At 37.9% G+C, this 20,527-nt stretch overlaps 1 protein-coding gene across 4 annotated transcripts in view; it reads right to left on the bottom strand.

Annotated features, from left to right (window-relative positions):
• The window catches only part of ccser1 (coiled-coil serine-rich protein 1), a 247,361-nt gene that overhangs the window by 210,973 nt on the left and 15,861 nt on the right, over positions 1-20,527 (bottom strand). For all 4 annotated transcript variants that reach the window (XM_066712216.1, XM_066712217.1, XM_066712218.1 and 1 more), the window contains exons 2-3: positions 19,084-20,298; positions 18,469-18,653 (exon numbers count right to left, since the gene is read on the bottom strand). In XM_066712216.1, coding sequence (XP_066568313.1) covers positions 18,469-18,653; positions 19,084-20,257 — 1,359 coding nt within the window. In that variant the 5' untranslated portion in view covers positions 20,258-20,298. The remainder of the gene's footprint in view (positions 1-18,468; positions 18,654-19,083; positions 20,299-20,527) is intronic.

Genomic DNA, 20,527 nt, shown 5'->3' with positions numbered 1-20,527 from the left:
TCTTGAGAATGAAGCAGTTTTTTTGCCAGGGGGATTAATTTCTCCAGGTGGGTTGTCTGTGCAATAGATACATAAATAAAATCCTTCCAACTGGAAATATGCATTTAAGTATCTATTTTAGTATGTATTTCAGACTGGAAGGGTTATTCAAAATAAAGATGAATTTACATTGCATATACATTTATGGGAAACTCACTGACAGATTGAATACATATTAAAACTCATTATTAAAGTGGAATGCAAAGAAGGAGCAAACGTGATTAAGAAACATGCTGAGTATTACAACATTTAAATCATGGGACAATTATGGCACTTTTTCTGGCTTTTAAAAACAATCTTGAAAATTTGTCTATATGTACATTATAGATTTATTTAAAATATTGATGCATGCAGGCATAAAAAACATTGCCTAATTCAACCTAAACTCTGTTTATCCCTTGCTTTGAACCAGTTCATATATGATATAATTTAAACACTCAGAAAACTAGCCACCCTGCTAGTCTTTGAGCTTTCAAAAGAAAAAGAAAACAACAGAAGCCAGTTCCCAAATATTTTTTTCAACTTCATCTAGAATTCAAACTAATTTAATTTTGCTCACATAGCTGAATGCCAATATTTACCAGGTGATCTGAGAACTATAATTATTCAAAACACTTGTTTCCCCCTCCCCTCTTCTAAGACCAGATTAATCAGATCTGAAAGTTTCAATTAGATTTTCAAACGTTAATTACAATGAGTTATGAATAATCCTGTAAACACAATTGACTTTAATACATGGAGCTCCTAATAACTGATTACACAAAAATTGTAAAATGGAATGAATATTTTGTCTGATTGATGGTTTCAGACTATGTTCATTATTGAAAACTGCATTAAAAATAAAAGGCCAACTAAAATAAAACCTAGAAAAGCATCTGATGTTGTAGTGGGAAAATTTACTTTTATTATGTTCTGTTTATTATTTCTATATTATTAATTGTTTCATTTTGTTATAGTATTAATTGTTTCAGTTTTGTGTATGAAGCAATCATTTGTTTGTATTAACCCCTTCATGAGAACTACTTTAATTATTAGTTTTCATGCAAGAATGCTACAGAAATCTACCAAAATCATGTTACCCTGCCTCCCCTCAAGGTTAATTGTTTCTTGGATTGTATACAAAACAACTGTCTCCAAGTCACTCTGCCTCTGGCTCAAGGCTCACTGTTTCTTGAATATATAGGCCTACAGCTATTGTCTTTTGAATACCTGATCGACAACTATCAGTATGCATGGGGTAAATTGAACTCATACAGCTGGATTGAGATGGATTTGCTGTAACCTATTGTCTGTCAAAGATACAAAGGGGCTTCTTCCAGCTCACATCTCTAGTTCTTTTCTTCACTTCATGTGAGAGGAGAGCTCCGGGTTAACCTGTATTTATGTTTTCTGTAATAAACTTGTTACTTTTTTCATCGGTGCATCCTGAGATTTATTGAAACCACTACAATGTAGTTGGCAACAAGACTTTTTAGGGGAAATGATGCAGATCTGCTGCATCTTGTTAACAACTCTGAGATGTATGTAATCAATGAATATGTCCATGTGTATTATCAGAGCCTCAGGGCATCTACATTAATTCAATGATATCCTCCAAATGTATGGCTCAGACATAATAATTGCTTTGTTTTATATAGCAGCAGAATATATGTGAGGCAGAATTACACTTGTAAAGGTGATACATCATTTCATTTGTGGAAATCCCTGCTCAACTTTCTCGATCCCATTGTCAACCTTCAATATTCAAGACTATTTGAAAGCACATCAAAACCAATTTCTATCCCAGCCATCATGTGAAAAATGCTGACACATTCAAATCTCTAGACAAGAAAAGGGGTAATAGCATTCATGAATACATTCAAATAATTCATGTCCTTAATATGCATAAATACATGCTTTTGATTAATAATTTCAAATCCTGTACACAGCTGGTCCTAGATGATGTGTAACAGGATTTATAAGTATTACATCTATCTTACAGGTTTAAAATGCGTGACATGGTTGATCCTCTTTTTAGTTTTGTGTACTTATTTTTCCTTTCATGCAATATTGTTGATTTATTATCTGTTTTTCTCTCTGGGTTTCATGCAAAGCATCTGATACTATACATAAGTTTGTGTTATCAAAAACTGACTACTGTGATGCTTTACGTGTGGGTGTCTTGATATATAAGCTACAGTATGTACAGAACTCAGCTATTTGAAACCTGACATCCTGTCTGGCTTCGAGAAATAGCTGGACAAGTACTACTACTATATACAACTAAATATCAAAGCAAGGAGGTCAGGGAGCAAAGCAAAAATTGTATTTTAATCCTTTCTTATGTTCTTACAATCATTTTAAAAGGATCCTACATAATATTGATGGATTAACACTTAAATATGAAGTACCATATCAAAAATTCCTATTGGAAATGCAAACATGGAGTATTGTAAATTCTAGTTGAGCTTAACTGTCACCTTACACGAGTCAGTCAGTCAGGCTTATTTGAGCATCAGTGGCCTCTTGCTAAGGTAAAGGCCACTTTCCAGTTGTTATGTTAACCTAGGCTCTGGAACATCTCAAGTCACATGGTGATACTGCACAGTGGCCCCTGCCCTCTTTACCCCTCAGACCTGTGAAGGGCTCAACTGGGTGCTGTACCAGAGCTGAAGAAGAACAAGCATTAAACAGAGACTCACAACTTCAGGCAGTGTCACACAGCAACCCCATCATACACACAATGTTTTGTTCTACTTCAATTCTGGGAAGCGAAATTTCACAGGACAGCAATCCCTAGAATCTGGTCCATCACATTCAGTTACAATATTATTGTGCAATGAGGAAACCAAACTGAAGCCTACAAGTTTTCCACACTTCCGACTGGGTGGCTGGGGATCCTCTTCTAGGGAACTATCCGCATTGAAAGGTCTTCCCAGGTCTTCTCAATGCCCTAGAGTAGTGCTTTCCAAACTTCAAAAGTCACACCTACTTCACATAATATTTGAGCACACCAACCCCCAATTGCTGATCAATGTAGTGATTTTCAATGAGAAACAGGAGTTTAGGATGATCTACAGAGCTGTGCAATGCTGACGTGAATTATTAATCCTTTTAATATTTTATTCTTCTCACGTAAATCATTTACAAAATTACATGTCAAACATAAAATCTGACAATGGTAGATAGTTTTAATTAGGGGCAGGTAATCTACTAATAGGTTATACCATGGTGTAAAATACAACATCTCCTTTTGACATACTGCAATGCAGTGTCACAAATCAGAATAAAGAGTCTTAATATCATTTAGGTACTGGGCAAATTAATTACCATAACATAAAACCAAGATTTGGATGTTTAATAAAATGATCATGATAGAGAAAAGGACAATCTGACTATACAAAATGTGAAAAACCTAAGATTTATTTTGAGATAAAGGTGAAGTAGTGGTCGAACAGTTACATTTGTGTTGCTTAGAGAGTAATATTTGGAGTATTTAATTTTGTATTACATTGAAATTAAGGGTGATGAAATTAGGGTTACATTTTGGTGTGGGCTAGAGTTTGGATTAGAGTCCCCAGCAGCGAGTCCCCAAGGCTTTCTTTAAGGTTAGGGTTGTTTTTAAGTTAACTCAATCAGGTGCAGATTGTCATGAGCCCTGCTTGATAGGGTTTAGGTTAAGCTATTGTTCAGGTCTTAAATGGGGTAGGTAAACTATGTATGTAATGCAGTTGTGTTGGGTCTCTCATGTTGGCACTGCAATAGAGTATCACACACCAATTTAAGGTTCAAAATATAATTTAAGTTTTAGACTAATTAGTTGCCATATTTGCATGAAGACAAAATGTATTATTTATTATTAGGCTAGTATTAATTAGGGATATAGATGAAAGTAGGAATCAAATGGTTACATTTAGGTTGCTTATAGAGCAATATTTTGAGTAATTAAGTGAAAAAAGTGAGTCACATTTTGGACCAGGCTAGGGTAAGGGTTAAAAAGCCTAATTATTATTTAGGTGTTATAGGTTCATTATTTTTAATCCCTGTGTGAAGTAATGCTTTCAATGTTTAAGCTAGGATGGTCAGGCACATTTAAGATAAAATCTTTTGCGGCACATGAATCTTTGTTTAATTCTGCCAGAGGTCCTAGATTTAATCAGGTGGTGGCATTTGAGCATATTTACATAACATGTCCTACCTGCTTGGAAACATGCATATTCTGTCATGGCATGGCCCCATTGGAAGAACATGGCACTCTAGGTGAGAAGGGAGTTTCCAAAAGTAGCTCCAGGAGACTTGATATGCACCCTAGTGATGTTATTATCATCCATAAAATATCTTGTAGGATTATTGTTCCGGAGTTAAATTTCCAGCTCATTCCGTGGCCAGTGACAGTGAGGTGAGGTAAACTGCACATTTCTAAGACTTTCCCTTTTCCCTCCATTTTATACACTGGATATGAATCATCCCACTTTAAAAACATTCACTGTATGTTTCCCATCCTGCGTAGCACCTTTGACACTCAAGCTGACTGTCTTTGATGATAAGCCTTGATTCAATTCAAAGAACTTTCTCAGCTCAAACGCTATGTTAGGAATCAGAATGTCAGTAGGTCAGTAGGTCTACTGCAACTGTCAAACTTTTTTGCCCCTCTGTAACTTCTGAACCGCTTATCCATCCATGGCGCAATTTGAAATTAGGATTTTTCTCGCAGGGGCAAAAACCAAGGTAACAGGTTTCACTGCAATCTGATATGGCACAATTTCTGGGATTTGTCAAGGGAGTACCCTTTAAGATAAGAAAAGCGGACACAAGAAAAACTCACCTTTTAGGTTTTAAGGGCAAAGTCTTTATTCTGCTCTTTTATCATTTTCTCCCATCTTTCAGATCAGGGGGAAGACTGTTTTAAAACCCACATGAAACTTCAGCCACAATCTAATTTCGCCCCAATATTAGATTCATTTTCTAAGCCTTATCTTTGGCACAATGTGCTCTCCATTTTTAGAAAGATTACATTTTTATGCTGCAAATTGAACAAACCTAGGTAACACCAAAACCACAGTCAACATGCAACTAAAACTGCCTTAATTAACTCTGTAGAAATGCAACCTTAACCCTTAAGCTCAAATCTGAGGTTAGAATAGGATTCGTTAACTACTTCAGGATTCACGCTGTTACAATGTGTTGAACAGAGCTCAGCTGACCACAGTTTGAGAATCTCTGGATTAGGTGGAAATGAAGATTAAATAGGAGTAACACAAAGAGGGGTGGGGGTATGGAACAAACTACGTAGGCATGGCACTAAATCTATCTCTCCGGGTTCCTTCAAAAACAACTGGATTCAATCATGTGTTCAATTAGCTACTAAAACCAAACCCGAGTGAGATAAGCCAGAGGACCCCCTCTTGTTTATAAACCATCTTATCTTCTTATTAACACCATCCAGCTTCACCAATTTATGGTCTGCCTGCCGAGCCTCTCTCATCAATTCCAGTCACCCTCCACTTGTTCACCACTTCCTTTACCCCTCTTTAACAGGCTCGGTTTGAGCTGCTGTGACCCTAAGCACAATAAACACTCTCCTGGTAAAGAAGTGAGCTGCACAGCATCTCCGCAACTGCTGATAAATGAGAGCACAGCCCGTAAACTACTGCATGCTTATCCGGCGCTATGCTGTCTGCAGCAAACAATCTTATTTATGGCATTATTGTATGTTTCTATCCCTTTCAGAATAAACTGAGAGAGTTTTACCATGTTGTTCAACTAGGCTGTCATAGTGTTAACATTACGAAGGACACCTGAAGACAAAGAAGAGAAGAAAGGGTTTACACAATAACACTGTGTTATATACTACAGCCTGTTCAGTTTATGAAGGGATTGTGGGAGTGGGGGGGGTTAGAAAGTGCACAATTGAGAGATTGCCTTACAGCCATTCTACTTACACTGTGGCAGACTCAGTCCTCAGGTTGTTGCAGAGAACAGCTCCATATTGCCTTGAAGGCGGCTGATTTTATTCACTAAACATCAAAGTGAGAACCAAATACATGAAGGAATATTGGGAGGTTTATACAGTTTTAACCCTTTCCTTGCAGATCAATTTCAAGCAGGCCTTTACCTGCTTTATTAGGACAGAAAAGAAACCTGTGTGTTGTTTCATCGTCCCATTTTGGGCTCCTTACACATGCTTTGTCGCCTGCTAGTACCAAAGCATTTCAGAAACAACCCATTAATTCTTAACGAAAAACAAAACACAAAATTCTACAGCAAAAATACTACATTATAAATGCGAGTATTATAACATCATAGCCTGTTCACACAGCCAAAGGCAAAGTAAGGCCAACTTGAAAGCCTGGTGTTAGTCAACAGATTGTTCTTATGGAAAATGAAACCACTTCAACAAAGAATATGAAAAAGAAGTGGATTAGGATGTGTTTGTATTTACTTTGAATTATTTATTTCACTGACACAACTCCCTACTTAACCATAACAATAATTATAATTAAACCCAAAGCAATCCTTGGCACTGCATTTGGAAAACAAAACATTGCTGCAAACAAGTGGGTCTGTTTGTGGTAAAAAAGACTTGATTTTTATGGCACAATTTTAGGATCTCCAGTACAGCATGTTAAAATTAACATTATCTTGAAAATATTTTTAGGGGCTTAGAAGATAGTGTAAGTAAACATATATATATATATATATATATATATATATATATATATATATAATTTAAAATCTTTCTATAACTTTTGTTAGAAATCATATTTTCTCATATTGAACTTGTGTGGGAAATCTTTGTAAATGCAAACACAGTTACCTGAGAAAAAGAATATTGCCTGAAGAGAGATGGGATATTGTCATTACCACGGGAACTCATGAACACATTGTCTAACAAAGCTGCCTACTGGCCACTGTGCGTTGTCACTGCACACTAGCACAATGCAAAGCGAAACTGCCCATGGTAATGACAATCACCCATCCTCCTTTGGGTGGTATTCTCAATTCAAAAGATAACAAGAATTCCCTTATGCAGGTTTACCTTTGTAACTTTACCATATCATTTTTCACGTTTAACATTGGATTTACTGTAGTTTTACCATACTTTTGCAGATTTCCTATGGGGTTCAACATGCCTTAACTGTGTTTGATACACCAAAAGTTTTACAAACAAATATTCTGTATTAAATAAATTAAAGAAGAAGCCTGGTCTTTCAGCATAGTCACAGTAACCAGCTATTGACAAAGGGTTTTTTTACAGCAAAGGTGTTAAAGACTTGGTGCATTACAATTAATTCAAAGTCCCTGTTTTTTCTCTCTTTTTTTAAGATTATTAGATTATGACTTCATTATAATTACATTCTTCACTGTCAATCACATGAACAATGATGATGACTGTCTGGGAATCGAGACTGCATTGTCTAGACGATGCGAGCCAGTCTGAACAAAAAAGCACGCAGAAAACAGAAGGCAGAATCCAGAATAAATCCATTCTCAACGTTCTGTTTAGCTTTTAAAATTGACTTTTTTATGGAGCCATTATCATCTTCTGTTCAAATTTCAGGCAGTGGAGCATTTTTATTTTTTGTTGCTTTAGCTACTCAAACTTGGATAACACAGAGGTTGAAAAACAAATATTATGAATACGATCTGTTGCTTAGCTTACAAACCTGCTCCATTTATTCTTATTGAAGTGTTCCTCTGCCATCTGGCTACAGTTCTGCAGAACTACACCTTGGAGAGAAATAGCTCAATGTGGTTTTACAGCCAAGGACAACAGTTAGTACACCTGCCTTTCATCGGGTATTGTGAGGGGAGCATTTAACATCCTCACAGGCATTGACACAGTGAAGCCAAGAAAAGGATCAAGCAACAATCAGACAAGGAACAGTGTTTTTAGGAACACACACGTGGTCACTGTTAACACTTTTTATATAGAACACTGCTTTCCTATTATCTCAGTTTATGATTCTTTCTCTCTCTCTCTGTATGTATATATATATATATATATATACATATACAGAGAGAGAGAGAGAGAGAGAGAGAGAGAGAGAGAGAGAGAGAGAGAGAGAGAGCGGTGTTTGTCTGTGTGTGAGACAGAGACACACATATCATGGGGTTTTCTGTTCCTTTGCCTGAATATTTTTTGACAAAGGCAGTTTGCATTGTTTGAAAGATACCACCTGCTGTTTAAGGAAACATTTATTGACAAGCTCCATTTTGAATTATGCAGTTTGGGTGCAATACTGTATTTGCATATCAGTATAACACACACTCCTAGTGACATCTAAAAGTAGCCTCTCAGGATGCAGACAATATGTGGGGATTTCTAGGGAGAGAGCAAAATCACACAGGTGTCAGTCGAGTATTCTCAAAAACGATTAACTTTGATTAACTTTTGTGATACATTCCTTACATTATAAAAAACTTCAGCGTGAAAATGAACATATCTAGGCTAATGCCCCGCAGTAGCTGCAGTATACCCAGTCCCATTTCTGCTGCAGTGATGTATTGCTAGTAATTTATTATTCAGCGGGTTCTCACATGTTTGTGGGCATGGAATGCTCATAAGAATATAATTTCTATTAATATCCAAGCCATTAGGCCTTGTCTGAGTAGGAAGGTATGATTCTGAACATTTCATAAATCAGGGCAACAAAAACTAAAAGCCAACGCACACCAATGAAAAGAACTCTGAATGGAAAATGTGTCCTAAAATTTTATGGAGTCCATAAATGTAATTTAGGGCAATTACTCAAACATTTCACACCAGTTCTAACTAGGAAGATGACCCTGAGCTGTATGCGTGTGTTATGAGAAGGGTCTGAGTACGGATTTGATCTGCTATGATCGCTGCTTTTTTGTACATTATTATATGTAAAACCAGGTAGCCTGTTTCTGAGGAATTAGTAGTAATGCTTTGGTTATATTTTATGACCACAATTGGACAACTTCAAATCAGTATGCAAGTGCTACTGGGGCTCTGTGATATACTAATCATATAAAAGAAAGGTCAAGGATTTCATCTGATATTTCTAAACTACAGTAAACTACTATTGTTATTTTACTTGCCATCTTCACATTTAAATTGTTTTATTCTCTGGCAATATACTCACTACCCTCTTGATGCTGAGATTTGCTTTCCTGGCTTACGAAAGAATGAAGATTCATTGTGGTATATCAATTGCAACATCTAAATGTTATTCCTGCAATAATGGTGAATTTGTTTAATTAGTTCTCCATAAGGCAGTAGTGGTTTGAGGATTGGATGTGCTGGCCTTCCAAAAGATTTTGAATGGTTTCCATTCGGGGAAAGGGGAGGAGAGATACAAGGCCTTTTCGCAAAAAGCAAATTAGATGAAAATCACATCAGCCCACTGTTACTGCAGTTCCAACTGGAGATTTCTCGATTTGACTCTATCTTGCCAAAATTAATAATATTGCAGATCTCTTGCCTGAAGGTGTCGAATCTGGCCAATTAGTGGTGGTTTGGCCCTGTGTAATTACTCCTCTGAAATCTGTGACATCATACTACATGAAGGCAAGAAAGATAAAAAAGACAATTGACTCAACAAGGTGCAATGAACAGTAGTTAAATGTCCTATGGTCTTATCTCTTCATGTATGGAAGGTCAAAAGGTTCTAGATACCAAGTGATGGTAGGCAGACAGATAATTTATAGATATTTTTAATTCAGACCTCTACTTTGTTAAACAGCGTGGAATGACTAAACAGATAACTCTGCTCTCTTTTAAAAAGTATGTCTCACCTGAACAAGCAATATTGGCAGAATTTACATTTGCATCTTTCTAGATAATAAAATGAAAAGTGAGTGAGAGTGGTGCTATTCGTGGGCTTTGTTCTGACCAACTACCATGACAATGTGTGATCTAGAGCAGCTGTTTAATAACTGATAGGAAAACTTCAATGATTTTGCTCACAAGTGCTTATTTAGGTCCATGCTAACATTATTTTTGGAGAAGTCTCGGACTGGAGTGGAAAATAACCTGCAAGGATGTCTGAAATGAATATAATTTATTTTTATGGGTACATATAGGTGAAATTCACAGTCAATTAAATGATTCCACATTAAAATAAAATGTAAGTAGGCAAGTCTAAAAGACTCTGGTTTGAAAGCCTTGCGGATGCTGGGGTACTAATGCAATAGGGCTGCATAAGCCTAGATAAATGGGAAAAGACTAAATATGTAGACAAGTAATTTATTTTTCCAGGAATCTTGTTGTGTTAATCTTCACCATTTTGAAAAGCATGGACTAATTATAATGGTCTTATAATATAAGCAATATAACTCTGAAGTAGTAATCCCCAAGGTTGAAGAAAACCTATGACTGGATGTAAAAGCAAAGATTGCCTGCAAAAAGAGCTGATAAAATTCCCACTCCAGTTCGCAGCTTTAACAAAAAAAATGGGAAAATTCTATAACCCCTTCAAGAAATTGCTGCGTAAACAAGCCCAGGGTACCAGTATAGGAAATACCCAAAGACATTTTGTTTATTATTATTCTTTCTGGAAAGTAAATTGGTTCTCTTGGGGATTAAAATAAAACTACATATGAATACAAAAGGCATCAGGACAAATAAAATAAAAGACCATTGGCACAAGATATTTGTTTCATTCCAAAGAACAGTTTTTATATATAGGCATATATATATATATATATATATATATATATATATATATATATATATATATATATATATATACACACACACACACACACACACACACACACACACGCACACAGTGGTGGGGAGCTTCTGATTAAAAAGAATAATGAATCATGCATTTACTTTCCTTAAGGGGGAACTAGCGCAGTCCCTAAAATTGGTTTATATGGTCTCATGTGCGTAAAGTAAAGTATCTGATGTTCTTCTATTCCAATCTATAATTTTGGTAAATTTTAAGACTTAAAAGTATTACCTTCATCACAATCCTGGCTGCAGTAAATATCTCAAAGGAGAGCTCTTCAGTGTTCCAGGTTGTGACATTTTTACTTACCAGATAGTAGCTCTACAAGAGCATAGGATTTGTCTTGCCTGAAGCAGCAGGAAAATCACAGGTATCACTTTAACCTTCATCACGTGTAATGGTAAAACATGTATAAACACATATTTATTGCAATAAAGTTTCATCCTAGCATAGTTTTACCACCATACACATATCAGACCACACGATACTCAACTCAACATTTCAATTTCAAATTGTAATGCTTTTGTAAATTATTTAAGCGTTTCCTCTGACTAACAATAAATAAGGTAATGACAAAAACAATCTGGCATTCAGTGCTTGAGCAGCATTTGTATAGTTATTGTTCCATTTGATTGAGCTTGCCAAACATTATTTGAGCCATGGTTAGGAAAAATGCACAGGAACAATATCCAAAAACCATTTGGTCACTGATGTGCATGAACACCACAGATTCATGTAGTCACATAATGGGTCATAATTTGGGTATAATCTTATAGAAGGGTTTCATGGGAGATTGTTTTGTGGAAATACAAACAAAGATTTACTATTATGCAGTTCTTCCATCTGCTTGAAATTACTGCCAAGACCCTTCAGGGCATAGCAGCCACAAGTTGTTTGGTGATTACATTCCCAATCTCATTCCCTTCCTCAGTCAATTTTGTTTGCAGTTCCACCAATGAAGAACACTATGTTTCATAGCACATTTACTTCCAACTCCGCAGAGATATTCAGGAGACGAGGGCCTGTGATTGTTGTATGGCAAAGAGAGTTATCTCATTTGAACTGAACTTCCAAAGACAGGGAATTAGTAAACTATTCATCAAGAGGAGCTAGGTGTTAAAAGTCCTTCAATCCACACAAGAGAAAAGCTTGCTAGCCTCTGCAGCTGACATAAACCAAAGGTTGTAATTCTTCCACTGCCACGGATGACAGCTCAATCACAATGAAATGCCTAATCAACTCTACTCTTCATGAATATAGTCCAAGAGGTTCCAAAAACTTTGAACAAAGAGTATTGATTATCAGTAACAACGACCAATCAATCAAATAACAATCTGTCACAGCACTGACAGGATACATAAGTGGATCTGGAAAATAGTTATTTGGAGTTCTTTACCCTGTAGTTGGTTTTCTTCTTTTTGGAATTTTCATAAAGCTAACAAATAAATACACATCAATATTTCACATAGCTTGAAAAAAGTGGAGTTTAAATGACAGCAAATCTTACCCCAGCACTGATGTTCTCAAAGCTAATCAAAATGTGTTTGTTTGTTTGTTTGTTTGTTTCTAAAGTTCTTTGGAGTGTCATCACTTTCATCACTGCAATGTAATGGAGGTAAACAGAACTGCGGCCCAAAAGTTACTCAACTTCTTCAAAACAAAGCAGCATTACTTTAGAAAATAATGCACAAGAGATTACAGCAGCATTCTCTCCATCACTGTCTCCATCTAATACCTTCTTCACAGCAGGCATTTAGAGCATTTTATGAGCTTGGGTTGTGGGCCGGTCCTCCCACCTCCCTCCCAATTCCCTGCCTCGTGTGTCTAGCACATTTGCATAGCAGCCTGAACATAGCAGAAGACAGTTACATTAACCTGCATGCGAGAGAGCACTCCTGCACAGTTTGTGTTCAGGCAGTAAGCAGATTAATTCCACGCAGGGTCAAGCGTAGGACCCAGAGGGAGGCCAGAAAGTTCAAGACTACTAACAAATAATAACAGGCTGTTTACATTCAATGGCAGGATATGTAATTAAGATCTCTCCATGGAACTAGAGTATTAATAAACCCAAGCAGCACTACTTATTTACACTTAACCCTACCACCTTGATCCAATATTAGCAGTATGACCACAGCCTTAAAATGAGTAGAAAGACTATGTAGAGACTAACTCCATCATAATATTAGTGACCAAGAGATGGCGACAGAATGCAGCTCTTTTGTCAGCATGCCTCGCGAACAAGGATGATGAATAGCTGGCTTTATTAGTGTAGACTTTCATAATAATAATAATAATAATAATAATAATAATAATAATAATACAATAAAAAGAAAAAGGAAAACAGTATGGTACAACAAATATTCCATTCAGACATATTAAATAGCATCTTTTTTTTCATGAAACCACTAAAGATTCCTTAAAATTTTAAACCTTGTTTTTAAATATGCACAGAAAAATAATCCTTAAAATATATAGACTTATACAACTATATTTTCCCTTGATTGTTCAAGTTATTAGATGAGATGAGCAGTGTATAAAGCCCAGATGGCACCCCAATATAAACCTGTTTGTCATTTGTATATAAATATTTTTAAAAATCAAATACTCATCCTCTTTATGAAAAATTCATAATAGTGTGCCTTATTTGTTGCTCTAATGCACCTCATTAATTAGGAATATACTTATTTTTTGGTTTGATGTTTTCTTGGAATTCGGTGGATTCAAAACAACATTTTAATAATGCAGACTACAGATTGCATCTATATCCCCTTAATCACAGGTACACAATCCTGGGAGGCAGAAAAGCTGAATGCATAGGTCTTCTGAAATCAACAATTCCAGAGTTAACTGGGAAAAGTTGTTAACAGTTCCAATTAAGCAAATAATTGCTTGAATTAGGCAGTGAAGAGTTGAGGTAGAAAGAAAACCCGTAGACAATGTTGCCCTATGATCTAAGTGGTTTCTTCATTATAATATCTCAGTAATTAGCAATTTCAGTTTGAAATAGCCCCTGTCAGATCGCTTGTACTCCTGTTGCCCACCCTGTGAGTGACCCAGCTCACACTACTGATAGAAACGTGCCAGTCTCTGAAGGTTTCTGATGAAGGAGTACAATGTGTTTCTAGTTACAAACTAATTAATATGCCAGAGAAAAATCCCACAGCACCTTACCCCCCCACCTCCCCACACACACACACACCAAAAGAAAGACGGCATGCTTTCTGTTTCGCTGGGTGTCACCCAATCACTTATAGATTGACAGTTTCTCTTATTCACCGGGAGACAAAGGTCTGCAAAAATTAAGGAAGACAGATAGACAACCCACATTGTGTTGGCTTCAGCTTTAATACAAACTGGCAGCATTCTGCTACTAAAAAATGGAAATTACTGGAAGTGTGAAACAGTCAAATTAACTTTGTGAGGGTTCTCCCACACCGTCATGAATATAAATATGTGCTTGATGTGTGCGCAGAATTTAAAACCAGTCATTCATACCTCTGAAAAACATTTTACCCAATTGTTTCCCTTCACATTCCAGACTCATTTCCCCAGCGGCTAGATGGTCAAACTGGCTTCGTCATACAAATGATGAGGCAACTCTTTCTTGTAAGGGTCTTCTAAGGACAAAGCTACTGTAATGTCATTTGGAAGGTGATACAACATTTTAGTAGCCTACGCTTTTCTTGAATTAGTGTTTTAAACATATGAGGATAGAATTACTGAGTTCATTCAGCAACTGCAATAATATGATTGCCACTTGATCAAATTTGAGATGAGTTTATACCCTAAATTAAAATTACCCGCAAAGAAATATATAACTTTAGAAGGTCAAGTTTTGATTGAATGAGGGTAAGTCATTACATTGATGGCAGAGTTTCCTGAGAATCAGTCAATTTAAAACACTTAAATGACCACCTCCTACTATCACCCATTGCTATATGAATTACATGAAATGGCTGACTGCCTTACATTTATAACAATTTGGAATCAAATGTACAAAGCCCTGCCATTACAATGATCAGTCTTGACAAAGAGATATACCACTGTGACAAAACACAACTCCCATACTGTGCAAAAATCTGTGTCTCCTAGCTTGGCCTTGTGTAGCAAGCAGGGCCCTGATGCAAATGAGCAAACAGAAGGCTGATGTGTTTACCAGGATGACACAGTTCTGTGGGGGGGCCCATTTTAACTCTGCAAAGGCTCTGTAAATTATGCAAACACTCCTGCAGTAAAACCAGTGTTCCTTACTTATAAATGTATCAGGGGAAGCATAAATAAATTGAATGAGGTTTGTTGTAGCAACATCTCTACTACAATTACTAAGTAGAAATATTATATGAAAAATAAGCTGTTTTCCACTTGCTAGTCAGATAATAAGTGAAAATACTATGGAATTGTCTCTGCTTAATTAGGTTTGCAGATAAGCAAACAGTAAAATGAATTTCTTCAAATATATGCACCTAACTACCCCAAACTATAATTGTTTCAAACCATGCACAAAACAAGATTCAATAAAGACCAAAGCATAGATGCTTCCTGAAGCATGCCAGAATAATACAATGTGGTGAATGTTATGTTTTTCAACATTACAAAAAATGTAACTGAAATCTTCCCCAGTTGTAATCTTTAGACGGCTTTTTTATTCTAACGCATTAATACTTGTTTTGTTTTTTTATTAATTTAAGACATTTATAATATCTAATAATTTTCATTAGATAAATACATTTTCATGTAATTCAAAAGACCAACACAAGTATGCAGAGATGTAAATACTCATTTGAAAAACTGCACATTATCTTATTTCATTGTTATATATTAAAAAGTGGCTTGACTGCATTTTAATCAAGCTTTATTCTGTAAAATGTCCATGAGCAAAGTAATTAAGCTCAGGAATTAAATATAAAATCAAGATGAATGTGTTTAATTATATGTTTCAGTTCTGGGCAATCTCATTATTAATTATTACCACCTTAATATTTAATTGAGCAGTGATACGGTAAAGCTAAAATAAATAACTAACATGAATGGTTAGAACATACTGTACTGACATCTGGTGGTGAAAAGTAAAACATGCTCTTTTTTTTGTCGTGATTACACTAACCAACACATTTGATAATCTGATTAGAGTTTGCATTGTAACAGGGCTCTGCAACTCCAGCCCTTGAGGGTCTCTGTATTTTATATGAACCAATAGTGTTCTTTAATAAACCAGCTGAACACTTTCTCAGTATCCTAAACAAAGAATGATATCAGTTCCACAGTAACCCACCGTAGACCGGAGTGCAGCTTTAAAAAAAAAAAAAAAAAACACACACTAGACTACAGTTTAAATACCACCTGATTTAATGTTACTGTTTTCAATGTTACACTACATGGACAAAAGTATGTGGACACCCCTTCTACTTAGTGGATTTGGCTATTTCAGCCACACCCATTGCTGACAGGTGTATAAAATCAAGCACACAGTCATGCAATCTCCTTAGACAAACACTGGCAGTAGAATGGGCCGTACTGAAGAGCTCAGTGACTTTCAACATGGCACTGACATAGGATGTCACCTTTCCAACAAGTCAGGTCGTCAAATTTCTGCCCTGCTAGAGCTGCCCTGGTCAACTGTAAGTGCTGTATTTGTGAAGTTGAAATGTCTAGGAGCAACAACAGCTCACAAAAATCACTACCGAGTTCCAAACCACCTCTGGAAGCAACGTCAGCACAAGAACTGTTCCTCGGGAGCTTCATGAAATGGGTTTCCATGGCTGAGCAGCCGCACACAAGCCTAAGATCACCATCTGCATTGCCAAGTGTTGGCTGGAGTGGTGTAAAGCCCGCCGCCATTGGACTCTGAAACAGTGGAAATGCGTTCTCTGGAGTGATGAATCACGCTTCACCATCTGGCAGTCCAACGTACCAGCCTGGGTTTGACGGATGCCAGGAGAAGCTACCTGCCCAAATGCATAGTGCCAACTGTAAAGGTCGGTGGAGAAGGAATAATGGTCTGGGTCTGTTTTTCATGGTTTGGGCTCGGCCCCTTAGTCCCACTGAATGGAAATCTTAACACTACAGCATACGATGACATTCGAAACGATTATGTGCTTCCGACATTGTGGCAACAGTTTGGGGACGGCCCTTTCCTGTTTCAGCATGACAATGCCCCTGTGCACAAAGCGAGGTTTGTTGAGATCAGCCTGCAGAGAGCCCTGAACTCAACCCCATCGAAAACCTTTGGGATGAACTGGAATGCCAACTGTGAGCCAGGCCTAATCGCCTGACATCAGTGCCCGACCTCACTGATGCTCTTGTGTCTGAATGTAAGCAAATCCCTGCAGCAATGTTCCTACATCTAGTGGAAAGCCTTCCCAGAAGAGGCTGTTATAGCAGCAAAGGGTTAACCAACTCCATATTAATGCCCATGATTTTGGAATGAGATGTTCGACAAGCAGGTGTCCACATACTTTTGGCCATGTAGTGTATAAGTTGAGGAAATAATACTAATGTGAACTGTCTTTGAACTAAACTACTGTATTATTATAGGTTAATACATTGTGTGAAGAGTGTCTCTTAATAAGAGATGGTATTTTTGTTATTTTTGTCTGAGGAAGAAGACCACAAAGTCCTTTTTATACTTTAAAAATCTGAAATACATACATAGGTAATTTATACAGAATACGTATTTAGTGCCAAATATCTATATTAGGTCTGTAGCTCATTCTAATCTAACCTACACTTGGTGAAGCTGTAGTGCTACTTGTAGTGCTAACTCAAAATTAAAGTCAGTAAACACAAGTGAAAGTATAATAGAAAATAGGAAGCCGTTCTTAGCACAGTGGTTCTTTACAGTGTTGAATGTTTTAAACAAATCTTCCTAACCATGCTTTGGCATCTGATTCATTGGGATGCATCAAAAAGAATCCTGATAATTTCATTAGAACAGTAAACTATAAGGCAGTAAACTAGCAAGAGGGTCTGAATGACAGCATGGTATTTATAACTTTCTGTATAGTCACATGTTCTGAGATTGTACAACAAATTCCTCAGAACTCATTGAGGATATTATCTTCACTTTATTGTCTCTGTGCTCCAAACGTATACTGTTTCTCTTGAAAGAGAAGGAAGAACAACGAGAAAAACCTTTAGTCCAAAAGACGTGTCATACACAGACCGGTTAAATTACTACCTGCACTTGAGCAGATAACTGTTGGTTTGATTCAGGTATTCAGAATTCAACCTGAAGGGCTGGCTCAATCTCAACAATGAAATAAGGGCTGAAGTAATAATGACTTGAACACAAGGTAGTTGTGGGTGTCTGGAAAAAAAAAAAACGTCCAGCTTTTTAATCCAGTCCATTCCCTCTAATCTGTCAAGAAATGTTATGGTGCGAAGCTTGGATCAATAAGCTACTGGCATTAAAATGAGCCAAGCTTTCCTGCTCTCATTTATAATCTTTTAAATGTCCTTACAATTAGATGCAAACTGTAATAAGTTTCATGTTTATTACTAACCGTTAAGACTAAAATTGGAAAAGAGTTGAATGGTCTTTAAAAAAAAATCTGAACATGGACTAAGCAGGAGGTTCATGTTTCCTTGATACATGTTCAGGTTATGTTACTTGATGTATAATTGATTGATAATAACACTTGTCAGAAAGCAAGATTCTGTACTCGGACCACCAACCCCTCTATTCACACTGGAGCTCTGTAAAGTTGGAGCATCCCTTTTGTCATGGCAGGAAAGCATCACCTACCAGGCTGTCTAGTCTGGAGGAGGATGAGTTGTCCTGTTTCTGAAGACTGCAGATCTCCCCATAGTGTGGCTCTTTTAAATTGAGATGTAGCCTGGCGCTCCCCGCAGTGCCTTCAGAAGCTGACCTCAAGCGCCTCTCCATTCGCATCACTTCATGGTACGGGCTTATGCTGCTCCCCACGGTGACTGGCGGTGACAAGAAACACATTATTTAGACATAAACTGGGTGGTTTTAAATAGATTTTATTGAACAAAACACAGTACACTCCTGCTGTGAAAGTAAGGTTTGCATTAACACTTAGAATGGATCGTTTTGCCACTTGATATTCCTCAGTGAGGCTTGGCTACAAAAGACTTTGAATGTCAACCTACCTTGTAGTCAGAGCTAATCAACACACAAGATGCCAATATCTGCCTAGTTATTGATAGTTGCAGGCATATGTTTCAGCACCCTGTAATATCTGACACAAGGTGATTCACTGATGTGTTAAGTGTGATAAATGTTGCTCGTTAAACTAGACAATTATTCTCATTGAACAGTTGTAGACAGTCATCTGCGTTCATCAGATGCCCATTTGTACGTGCAAGTGTCAGTTAAGTTATTGTGCAGCATTACCTGTGTTAGTTCTCCTGGTGTGACACAGCTTAACCTCTGGTTTTATACAGCAAGTGACCTTTGACGGTTCTTGGACTACTACTGTTGTCACCACCCTTGGTTCAGTCTGTTCCCCAGGTATTGGCTCTGGCTCAGTGCATTCAGTGTCAGTAGTTTCCAGGCCCAGTTCGAGACCTTGGTTAGCATCCATGTCATTAGCAGCAACTGTGGACTTGTCTGTCTGAGTTTCATCTGGCTCTTCTTTGAGAACAGTGGCTCCAGTATCAGTGTTCATTGTGCTGGTTTCAGGCTGGTGGGTGCTCTCTTTGCATTGTAAGGATTCCTCCACGGGCAAAACTGGGTTGAGGAAATCCTGTGAGGTAGCAATGGCGTGGTCTTCTTGCATGGGCATGGCAGGGCTGGAGCTGGGCAGCGCTTCCAACTCGGAGACAGAATCCTCAGTTATGGGGATGAATTCCGAGGGGGTAAGTGCTGTGGTACGGTCATCGGAAAGCATCGGTGACTGCAGGGAGCTCTCTGCAAGCTCCCCAGGGCAAGACCCAGGGGTGCCGGCCTTGGATGGCTGACCCCTGCCATCAGCATTGTGGTCAGACACGTAGACCGGGAGACTCTGCTTGGATAGCCTGTAGTGTGATGAGAAAGACTTGGGCAACAGCTGCTTCCTGTGCTTCAAAGAGCGCTTGCTGCTGTACTCATCCAGGAAGCCAGAGTCGTCTCCCTCGTTGGTCCCTGAGCTGATACAGTTTATGAACAAGTTCCGGTTGGTGGAGACCTTCTCAAAGTCCTCCGTCTGGGACCTGGTGATCTTTTTGCTCCGGTGCCCCCCAAAACCAAAGGAGTGTCTGCTCTTGGATCGGAAGCTGTCTTCCGACTTTGGAAAAGCAAGGTCAGAGGGCTGGCTTCCATTGGGAAAGGGGATTTCCGTGGACTCCAGCCGAGGCTCGCTGCTCTTCTTGTGGTGGAAGCTGATGGAAGGCGTTCTGAATATGCTCCTGCGCTTGCCCGTGCTGCTCGAGCTGGAGTTGGTGCTGGATGGAGACGATGTGTGGACGCCATTGGCATTGCCAGTGGACGAAGGAGAAGATGGCAGGGAATCCTGCCTCTTGCTCGCACTCCGTCGAAAAATGGGCAACCTGGAGACGAGGGTTGAGCGCCTGGGTCCCGAATCGCCCATCAGAGCATCAAGTTGAGATTGCAGCTGGCCTCACAGTCAATCTGGAACACAGAAATCACTGGTGAGTTTCAAGGCACACAATGAGAAATCCTGTATGCACAACAGCAGTCACCTCCTGCTCTGTAATGCTGTAATGCTACCTTGTATCGTTATCTTTTATTCTCCCATGGTGCACACTTCCCACTATAGCTGGGAACTCATGATTGGGGACATAAATCGCATTGTGTTTATGAACAATAGATATATCAGAATGGTATGTTATCTGCCTAA

This window comes from Amia ocellicauda, chromosome 8 (assembly GCF_036373705.1).
Source record: "Amia ocellicauda isolate fAmiCal2 chromosome 8, fAmiCal2.hap1, whole genome shotgun sequence".
Lineage (NCBI taxonomy): Eukaryota > Metazoa > Chordata > Actinopteri > Amiiformes > Amiidae > Amia > Amia ocellicauda.
The sequence above is the reverse complement of the archived record's forward strand: the minus strand, read 5'-3'. Positions and strand labels throughout refer to the sequence as shown.